Below are 10,927 nucleotides of genomic sequence, written 5' to 3'. Positions count from 1 at the left end.
CTATTCAATAGACTTACTATGTAATGCCGTTAATTTGTCAAATATCTAAAGAGTTTAATCTTAAATTAATTTCACCAATTTATATCAATGTCAGACACTAATCTTAACAGTAAATTTATAATCAGCAAGCAGTTAATGCTGAATTACCATGACATGACTTTGTAACCTTTGTTATTCATTTTGTTTATTAACCCTATTTTCTAATTGTTTGCATACTCAATGTTTAAGTATCACTGATTTCCTCCTTCACATCCCACTCTCTTTCATTTTCTCCCTTTCCCTCCTGCTCTCTTCCATTCTCTTCCTCTGCCTCTTGGTTTCTCTCAATTTTCTTTTTTTGTCTTGGTGGACTGGGAAGCACGCAGGCAGGTAGGATAGATGATAAATACATGGGGCACGTGGCCGAGACAGGTTGGGATGTACTTGGGGTAGGTGGGCTGAGAAGCACTCAGGATTAACAGGCCAGGAAGCACATGAGGTGGGCAAGCAAGCAGACAGGCCACCATTTACTCGGGTTAGAAGGGCTAGAAGCCAAATGGACTCAAGGGAAAGGGGTGTTGAAGGGAGCTTGGAGAACAGGCTGTCTGAATTTTAGCAAAGACAGTGGTAGAGCCAAAATAAAGAGGCAATGGCTTGTCTTGACTCACGTGGACAACCAATCAGAAGCAATAATGCAAGGCACGGAACAAATGGTCAACAAAACTCAATCCAATAACCGAAACTCCAGCCAAATATGCCAAATTGAACTCCAGGAGTGGGCCTCTGCACAGCCAACTCCAAGAGTATGATTAAGGATTTTGTTGATAATCTTTTTTTTGGCTTTCACATGGTATAACTGCGTCTGTTACCAGTAAATTTTTAACTGGGGGAAAAATTCAAGACAGCAGCTCAAACCAACTTCAAAAAATGTTTGGCACAATTTAAGTTGACATTTCCCTGGTTATCAGTTTGGGCTTGACAGCTATTTTAACAAAAAAGTGGGTAATTTAATTGCTCAGTTTTTGGCTGCTTGTTTGTTCCTCATTGATACTTACTGAGTCAAACTGGTTTTGGTTCATTCACGTTTAATGAATTAGATATTTGATAGGTCATTTAACAGATAAGTCCGTAGTGTCGATTTTAACCTGGACCAGGTTTCAGGTGGGCAGGGTAGTAGGGATCAGTGTAAAACACACTCGCTGGCCTAGGTTTCAGGCCCAGCGTATTTTAACTCCCGGGCCTCATTTAAATGTCACCGGTTGTCTTCCTACCTGGAATGGATGGGAAGAGGGCCCAGAGCAACTGCCAGCTAGTGAAGATGGGGCAGCCCTTAGCTACCAACCAGCTTCCAGTTAAGTGGCAGGGAGGGGATTTTGGGTGGTGGAAGTCTGGGGCAGGGAGGCTGCTACTTTCCTTGTGGGGCCTTGAAGAGCACTCCTGCTTCTGCTGACCCCATAAAGGACATTTTTTGACTTCCCTCGAGGGCCTCTTCGTCCATCCCATCGGCTGCCGACCTTCTTCAACCTAGTTGGAAAGCTACAGTGACTTCTTTGCTCACGCAAGGGTTCCAATGTCATAGGACCCTGATGTGCATAACATCATAAGGCTCCTGCCTGCTTTAGGTGGGTACCTCGTCCACCTGCAGAGGTCAGCAGGTTAATATCAGAGATGGTGGGAATGGGCAGGAAAGTAATTAACCTGCTCGTTTTTAACTGCCCAGCCACCTGATTTCCGATGGGTGGTTAGGGTTAAAATCGATCCCCTTGCTTTGCACAATTGCTAATCCTTACTCTATAGGTATGTGACCCTCTCAGGTGTGAGACCTTTAAAAGGCGTAACATGATGTGGACATGCACTAGACACAGGACTCCAGTCCAGTGCTGAGGGAGTGCTGCACTGTCAGAGGTGCCATCTTTCAGATGAGACGTTAAACCGGGGCCCTGTCTGCCCCCTCGGGTGGATGTAAAAGATCCCATGACTATTTGAAGAAGAGCGGAGGAGTTCTCCTGGTGTCCTGGACACTATTTATCCCTCAACCAACATCACTAAAACTGATGATCTAGTCATTTATTTCACTGATGTTTGTGGGACCTTGCTGGGCACAAATTGGCTGCTGTGTTTCCTAAATTACAACAGTGACTACACTTCAAAATTACTTAATTGGCTGTGAAGCACTTTGGGACATCCTGAGGTCGTGAATGGCACTATATAAATGCAGGTCTTTCTTTCTTCTTTGGACACAAGCCTTTAAAGATACACAGACTGATGTTTCATGTTTGAATGCACACACGATGATATTGAAAGCTGCATGAGAAAATTTTGATTTGAGGCCCTTGGCTAGGCCCTTGCCAGTAATTTGTCTTGAATAAGTTCCACTTGCTGTAGGACCAATCTCCCTTTTTGTTGCCTTTGGGGAATACTTGGTTGCCAAGCACAACAAAGAGGAATTTGGAGGGGGGCAGGGGGGGACATTACCTGATTGGATTATTCTTAACTGTCAGTCAAACAGCCTTTTCTTTCCCAACTCCCACATTTTTATAACTAATAAACAAAAGTGTTGAAAGAAAATGATTTTTTTAAATGCCCTGATGCTTTTCCTCCTGGGCTTGCTCCCAGCAGTGTCCTGGAAATGAATCTTCAATTCCTGGAGACTCCAGGACATTCCTAGAGGGTTGGCAACACTAAGCAGCCTCCCCCACAAGAGTGAAGAATCCATCCACATGTCTCTGTTGCAAATTGGTTGAAAAACATCTTTTATAAGAGTTTTTATGGAATTTTTTTGTTTTTGGAATGGCTACAGTCACATAAGGGAAATGACACATGATTGGAGAAAACAGAAGCAGCCAGTAATATTTACAAAAGACTGCTGTTAATTCAATCGTTTTGTAACATCTTTGTTTATTCAAAGAACTGGCCACCTGCTTTAATGATGAAACCATCATTTCTCAAAACATTTCTTTCATTTGAGAATGATCCAGTTTCTAAATATTAAACTGATGTCTGAGATTGGTAATTCTGTTAATGATTATATTCAGAAACAAATGGTGCCAAGAAGCTAAGCTGCTCGATCCTCGACTGCATTTTACCTACTCCTCTCGGATATCAGTCAGCACCTTATAATGTGCAGATTAGGCCAATCAGTCTGGCACTCTGCAAACCAACAACACAATAAAACACGACCGTTTATAATGCCAGACAGCCTGACGCACTCTGCCAAGTGAGCACATAATCAAATAAAGGCTCACAGCTTGCTGCTGAGTCACTCCATTCTGCTGCGTGAAACATGGGTGTCGGCTGGCAGTGCCTCTGTGTCCTTTTCAAAATCGTTTTCATCTCAGTCTCTGCCATGAAGACGGAGGGGTCAGGCCCTGAACCCATTGATCCTAATAACGAGGGAGTCCAGAGCTCACTAGACTTTGCAGTGCAATCGTTCAACTTCTTCACAAAGGATGATCATCTCTTCAAAGTCACTAGGATTGTGTCAGCACAAATACAGGTAACTGAACCAGGATTCAGAATCTTTCAAAGGGTAAAATTAAATTTGTATACATTAGGGAAGGGAAGGTCACATGGGCGGCACCCCTGACCATCACCTCTTAAAAGGTCACATGGGCGGCACCCCTGACCATCACCTCTTAAAAGGTCACATGGGCGGCACCCCTGACCATCACCTCTTAAAAGGTCACATGGGCGGCACCCCTGACCATCACCTCTTAAAAAAGCAACGTCCCTTATTTCCCCTCCCCCACGCCACTAGCAACTTGGGCTTGCTCCTGTTTTACAAGGAGAATGTTGTAATGAAGAAGTATCCAAAATATTTGCAGTGTTTGCTTCAATGTATTTTACCTGTGTTGTTATCAAAACAAATTGATCAGGAAAATGGCAGTTCAAAAACAGCCAGAATTTCTGATGTCTGGTTGCCACGACACATCGTGGCCTGTGATGTAATTATATTCTTGAGAGTGAAGGCGGGCTTTATGACGTAAGGTGGTTCTTTTCTCAACAGCCCTGGTGGTGCATTAAATGGCAGCATGGTGACAGTGCATTCTGGCAAGCAGTGGTGGAAATCCTTCAGGAAAATTGGACTTAAATTCATGGATGTTGCAAGGGTGGGGAATTCAGTAGGCTATGCACCAGAAAGTCTCGGGCCCTAATCCTGGTGGGCATCACTCAGTAATTCAACCTGGTGAGGTGGATAGAATGAACACTATAAGTCTAGTAGAAACAGGAGACTGCAGGGGACGAGCAGGGCATGCCACACTGTTGCTGAACATCTCCCAATTCTTCCCTTACCTTACCCCCACCACCGCTGAGGCCCTCATTCTCACCATTGTCACCTCCAAGCTCAACTTCTCTAACATTGTCTTCACCAGCCTCCCATGCTCCACCCTACTTCAACTCCTCCAAAACTCCGTGGTCTGCATCCCATCCCACACAAAGTCCCCCTCACCTACGGCCACTGTCCTCGACTCCCTTTCCCCCAACATATTGAATGCAAACTCCTCGTGATCATTTACAAATCTCTCCACTGTCTCACCCCACGCTAGCTCTGCAGTCTTCTCCAGCCTTATGTCTCAGCATACACCCTCTCCCCTTCCAACTCTGGCCTCCTTTGCGTTCCCCCCTTCCTCTGCTCCATCATCGTCAACTTCAACTGTCTGGGCCCCACACTCTGGAACTCCTTCCTGTTAGGGGTTACCAACTCTCCCAGATTGTTCTAGGGTCCTCAGGAGTTAAAGATTAATCTCTCGTTCACTGCTAGGGCCAACCCGAAAGAAAAATCTTCGGGGCGTTAAAAAAAGTTGTGATATTAATGCCAGTTACTGTTGTCCTTGTCATTATGTGACATTAATGACCTGGTTGGTCGCTGATGGTGGTTTCTCTCTCTCTCTCTACCTCTTTCTTTATCTTTCGCTCTCTCTCTTTCTATTTCTGTCTCTCCCAGAGCTTTATTCACAGGCAAATTTTATTCAAATTAACATTCACATTATCTCTGTTTTCCCACCTCATTGCCGCCCAACTCATTCATTCAAAATGAATGTTAATGACCAGCAAGTTTATCCTCTGTGGGGAAGAGATCCTCCCCGTTATTCCATTGTAAAATATGGGGATTGCTTTCAAGGTTTCCCATTACAGGATTTCATGGGAAGACGAAAAAGACCAAAGAAAGCACGTCAGGGAGGTCAGGTGACACCACAGGTGGATGGCCTGCCCCCACTATTATGCTAAAGGCACAGGTACAGTTACCTGGCAACAACAGACGAGAACCATCTCAGAAATAAAATAATGCAGATGCTGGAAATCTGAAATAAAAACAGAAAATGCTGGAAATACTCAGCAAGTCAGGCAGCATCTGTGGAGAGAGAAACAGAGTTAATGGGGGTGATTTTAAACCCCAAGAACGGGTGGGTTGGGGGCGGGTGGGAGTTGAAAATAGTTGTTTTTTGGGTCGGGTCCGCAACCCGGCTTTATTTCCAGGTTTAACATCGGTGTGGAAAAGTACAAGCTTCCCTCTGGGAATGCAAAGTCCGAAAATTTTGCGGTTGCGACCCAAAAAAACCAACTATTTTTAACTCCCAACCATCCCCAACCCACCCGTTCTTGGGGTTTAAAATCACCCCCCCATGCTTCAGGTCGATGACCCTTCTCCACAGATGCTGCCTGACTTGCTGAGTATTTCCAGCATTTTCTGAGAACCATCTCAGGTTCAGTTTCAAAGCTGCGCCTCCTGCTTCAAGGAAACCAGTGGCAAACTTTCACCATAGGGAAGGCACTACCAGTGACAGTCAATATCACATTTGCCCTCAGCCTTTATGCCTCCACCTCCCTCTAGGTTAGTATGGGAAACACTGGCATTACCAGGCAATTAGCAGCCCACAGATGAGTCAAACAGGTGACTGATGTATTGTTAAGCCAGGTTAACACTTTCATCTTTTCCACTCAAAACCAACGGTAACATGACACAGTGGTCCAATTCCTCTTTACTGCTGGATTTTCCGAAGTACAGAGGGTCATTGATAGCTCCTGCTCGCCCTCTAACATCACCACTTGACCCTCCTCACTTATGCAGTGTGATTCACTTGATACTACCTCCTCAAACTCACTAACTGCATCCTTTTGCCATGTGTGTAGCTGTGCTTGTGCATATGAAAATTGGTGAGAATGCTGTGTGGCGCTGGGTTGCTTGGGACAACTGGCATTGCTGGCTTACTGTTCCTCCAGGTCAGAAGGTGGTTTATATGGATTATGTATATAGGATTATGTGCAGGGGATCTGTAGGACCAGATGGGCACCATGAATGATGCCCTGGAAGTCTGACCATCATTCTGCTGCTGCCTGCTCAAGAGGAATGTGATTCAATTCTTTGCTCTGGTGAATAAGGCATCAGTTAGTGGCTTAAAATGAACCAGTCTCAATGCTGACCAAGATGACAGGGCCACCCCTGTGATGGAGGTTGTCTGGAGGTCAGATTCCAGGACACTGTCATTGCCTTCCTACTGAAGCAGAGCCTGAAAAGGTAGTTTTCCTCTGACGTTTCAAGTTCGATGTGCCCCTGCCTGATAAGGTTTTCGTCAGCCCAGAAAGTGCCTACTTCAGTAGCCTGTTTTCAATGTGGGTGAATGGGACCAGAAACTTGCATTAATGCACTTAGCCATTACGGTAACTGGGAATGACTGCTTAACCAACCATCAACATATTCTTAACATGATTGACAACTAGAGCTAGAATTTAGTGTTAAGGAGCATTCACAGGCTGTGGGTAGTAGATATGGTTCATTGACTGCAGTTAACTGATTCTCTGAATAAATACCATGTATACTTTTATTTTGCTAGGATATTGGAGGATTATTGTACATTCTGAATGTCGAGCTGGGAAGGACACAGTGCAGGAAAGGAGTTGATGAAAATTTGATGTCTTGTTCCATAGCCAAGACTGCAGGAACTACTGAGGTAGGAGAGGCACTTTATCTGCAGAGGGCTGCAGATTATCTGGTGGATTCCTGTTAGAGTCATAGAGTCATAGAGTTATACAGCACGGATAGAGGCCCTTCAGCCCATCGTGTCCGCGCCGGCCATCAGCCCTTGTGGGTGGGGAGAGTGTGTGGGGAGGCGGGGGAGGGGGGGCGGTGGGTGATGAGGGCAGGCAGTCCTGGATGGAAAATAGAAACAGCAAGGAATTTTCCCACTTACCTGAATCTATGGGTTTCTCACATAAAATACATGAGAGGTGCTCGGGAGAGGGTGTGTTATCACTGAGAATCTCAGTGGCCAACTTGTTGTGCTGTATCTGTTGCTCCTTAACTTGAGACGCTGTGTGGCCGACAATCATGGGGACAGGAGATTAAAAGAATCTGAAAGAGAAATGGGATCAAGTGGGGCAACAGAGAAAGCAGGCAAAGAAAGCACATGAACAACAGCAATAAACAGAACACAACAAGGGAGAAAAAGGAAAGTGAAGAAACAATAGCACAAAAGAAAGAAGCAAAGAGACTAAAAAGATAAGTGAAATAAAACATTAAGTGAATAATATTACAATATATAATATTGTCCCAATTGTTTTGTTTGCATAAGAAGACATTAATAAAGAAAGTCTTTCATGACCTCAGGATGTCCCAAAGCGCTTTACAGCCAATGAAGTACTTTTGCAGTTTTGTCACTGTTGTAATGTAAAAAACGCAGCAGCCAATTTGCGCACAGCAAGGTCCCACAAACAGCAACGTGATAATGACCAGATAATCTGTTTTAGTGATGTTGGTTGAGGAATAAATATTGGCCGGGACACCAGGGAGAACTCTCCCTCTCTTCTTTGAAATAGAGCCATGGCATCTTTTGCATCCAACCTGAGAGAGCAGACAGGGCCTCAGGTTAACATCTCATCCAAAAGACAGCACCTCCAACAGTGCAGCACTCCCTCAGTACTGGACTGGAGTTTCAGCCTAGATTATGTGCTTAAGTCTCTGGAGCGGGGCTTGAACCCGCAACCTTCTGACTCAGAGGTGAGAGTGCTACCAACTGAGCCTCGGCTGAGACATTAAGCAAAGAAAAGCCTCTTTTTGGTTCCATACTTGTTGCAGGCTTGTACACAAAAATATGCAAGAGGTAGAGGCCAGAAAAATACAAGGAAAATTCATGGTCAACATTAGGGGGTAAATTTTACAGCTTAACACTCCAAAGGCACAGCTTGGTGTGATGGGAGCACAAAACAGATTTGGAGGTCAGTGCGCCCGATTCACATCCTACATAGTTAATCAAATGGACTGTCCTACAAGCCTGAATTCTTGATAAATGCTCCTATCGTGTGAAGCTCTCAGCTGGGAGCACTGAACTGCAAAAGTTTACCGGAAAGTTCGCACTTAATTTTAACTGGGAGGAACGTTCGTGCTGACTGGGGGCAGATCTCTCTGTATTTTGCATGTAACAAAATGACCAACATCTTCACAAAGAACAGCGTCAGGACTTCACTACACATACTGCACAGAGGAAATCTTCCCCCATCAGATGCCAATAATGGGGGAAAGAACACTTTAATGGGGCACGCCCAGAGTCGGCATCCAGCACTTCCAGATCAAGTCTGGTGGTCAGATACAGAGCAAAGCTCCCTCTACTCTGCCCCACCAAGGTGCGTATACACCTAACTCCCAGCTCACTAGTTTAATTGTTTCAGTCCAAACACAAGACATCCTTATAAGTTCAGGAAAATTGCCAGAATCGTGCCAAACGGTGGCCAATTTTGTACTGGATTGAGACTGGCAGGGTGCCTCAGACTCAATTCACACAGGACTTTTGTAACGAACAGGGAAATTCCTCTGGGCTGCTCCTGCTCCGCTGGCGTTACTTCCCAGGATGTGCGGCAGAAACTTCTGTCCCAGTTCCGTGAAGTAACGTCGGCGAAGCCGGAACTGCTCCGAGGAATTTCCTGGCCAGAAGATAAAAAACTTGTACCCCCTCAGGGGTCAGAGGTGAAAGGGTAATGTGTTAACCAGTAGCACCAAGCAGTGCTGCTGATTCCAATTAAATAATTTTCAACCGAAGGAAAATTGAAAATATTATGAAACACTTTTTTTTTAAATTTCAGAATCTCCTCTGCCATTTTGAAGTGCTGAGTGCTTTTTGGCGTTACGAAAAAGATCTCCTGCAAAGCCACTGCAACCCAGTCAACCAATAAGAGATGAACAATGTGTGTCCTTTGTCACTGGTTATAAATGGACATTTTGGCTCAACTCCAGATATATGACTAATTCCAAAAGCAGACAATTGTGGTAAATGGACTCCAATTCTGTTGGACTGCTGCAATCGTATCTTCCCATTAAACAATGCCTAAATCTACACACTGTGACTATTAGTTATTGGTTTCTTATGTAAATTATCTTTGGGTTGTTATTACACTGAAGTTGATTACACAGATCTGTTGCAGATTTACTGTAGAGTTCTCACATCACCTTCTTGTAACAGCCACTTTTATCTTGTTTATTCTCTATAAAACCTTCTTCAACAGGCCTCTGGATGATGTGATAGGGTGAGCTTTCCCCTCTTTTGAGCCTTTATTTCCACGAGTGTAAAGCTGAGGAAGAAGAAGCTGATGCCAGGTCTCCTCTGTCCCATTTGCATCGCCTGTCATGGGTTTCCCCTCAAGGACAGGCGGAGTGCTTGTGTTTGGAGCAGGCGTGAAGGTCAGAAATGGGGATGTTCGCTGATGATTGCAGTGTTCAGTTCCATTCGCAACCCCTCATGCCCGCATGCAGCAAGACCTGGACAACATCCAGGCTTGGGCTGATATGTGGCAAGTAACATTCGCGCCAGACAAGTGCCAGGCAATGACTATCTCCAACAAGAGAGTGTCTAACCACCTCCTCATGACATTCAACAGCATTACCATCGCCGAATCCCCCACCATCCTGGGGATCACCATTGACCAGAAACTTAACTTGACCAGCCATATAAATACTGTGGTTACAAGAGCAGGTCAGAGGCTGGGTATTCTGCAGCAAGTGACTCACCTCCTGACTCCCCAAAGCCTTTCCACCATCTACAAGGCACAAGTCAGGAGTGTGATGGAATACTCTCCACTTGCCTGGATGAGTGCAGCTCCAACAACACTCAAGAAGCTCGACACCATCCAGGACAAAGCAGCCCGCTTGATTAGCACCCCATCTACCACCCTAAACATTCACTCCCTTCACCACCGGTGCACTGTGGCTGCTGTGTGTACCATCCACAGGATGCACTGCAGCAACTCGCCAAGGCTTCTTTGACAGCACCTCCCAAACCCGCGACTTCTACCACCTAGAATGACAAGAGCAGCAGGCACATGGGAACAACACCACCTGCACGTTCCCCTCAAAGTCACACACCATCCTAACTTGGAAATATATCGCCGTTCCTTCATCGTTGCTGGGTCAAAATCCTGGAACTCCCTTCCTAACAGCACCGTGGGAGAACCTTCACCACACGGACTGCAGCGGTTCAAGAAGGCGGCTCACCACCACCTTCTCAAGGGCAATTAGGGATGGGCAATAAATGCTGGCCTCGCCAGCGACGCCCACATCCCACGAACGAATAAAAAAAGAAAGAGCAGGCGCCAACCTTCCATGACTATGCTAATAAAGCGTGAGTGATGCCACCACACCTCCTGCCTCATGTTCCTGGCTCTGCGCTTGACTCACACACGTTGAGGTGTCTTACCGCTTGTACCCAGTCCCCTCACACTGGAGGATCTGAGAAGGACAGGCAGTAAAGTCCTGGTGGTGAAAAAAGGTAATTCCCTTTTCTTTCAAAGCCAGCAGGATGGGCTATCAGAGGTGAAGCCTTCCAGCTGCTACTCCTCGACAATTCTGGACACCGCACCTCAGATAGAATATATTGGCCTTGGAGGGGGTGCAGTGCAGATTCACCAGAATGATACTGGGGCTAAGGGGTTAAATTATGAGGACAGGTTGCATAGATTATGC

General features: G+C 45.5%; 1 protein-coding gene across 1 annotated transcript; it reads left to right on the top strand.

Annotated features, from left to right (window-relative positions):
* Window positions 1-278: 278 nt before the first annotated feature.
* LOC137324684 (cystatin-like) lies at window positions 279-9,305 on the top strand. Its single transcript, XM_067989270.1, has 4 exons — window positions 279-369; window positions 3,015-3,475; window positions 6,813-6,929; window positions 9,055-9,305. Exons 2-4 carry the CDS (start codon window positions 3,263-3,265, stop codon window positions 9,142-9,144), a joined length of 420 nt encoding a protein of 139 aa, XP_067845371.1. The 5' UTR covers window positions 279-369; window positions 3,015-3,262; the 3' UTR covers window positions 9,145-9,305.
* The last annotated feature ends 1,622 nt before the right edge of the window (window positions 9,306-10,927 follow it).

This window comes from Heptranchias perlo, chromosome 8 (assembly GCF_035084215.1).
Source record: "Heptranchias perlo isolate sHepPer1 chromosome 8, sHepPer1.hap1, whole genome shotgun sequence".
Taxonomy (NCBI): domain Eukaryota; kingdom Metazoa; phylum Chordata; class Chondrichthyes; order Hexanchiformes; family Hexanchidae; genus Heptranchias; species Heptranchias perlo.
The sequence above is the reverse complement of the archived record's forward strand: the minus strand, read 5'-3'. Positions and strand labels throughout refer to the sequence as shown.

Coding starts and splice junctions, on each gene's coding strand:
- LOC137324684 (XM_067989270.1), top strand. CDS start 3,263: ATGGGTGTCGGCTGGCAGTGCCTCTGTGTCCTTTTCAAAATCGTTTTC. Junction 3,476..6,812: donor TTGTGTCAGCACAAATACAG/GTAACTGAACCA, acceptor TTATTTTGCTAG/GATATTGGAGGATTATTGTA. Junction 6,930..9,054: donor AGACTGCAGGAACTACTGAG/GTAGGAGAGGCA, acceptor TTTAAATTTCAG/AATCTCCTCTGCCATTTTGA.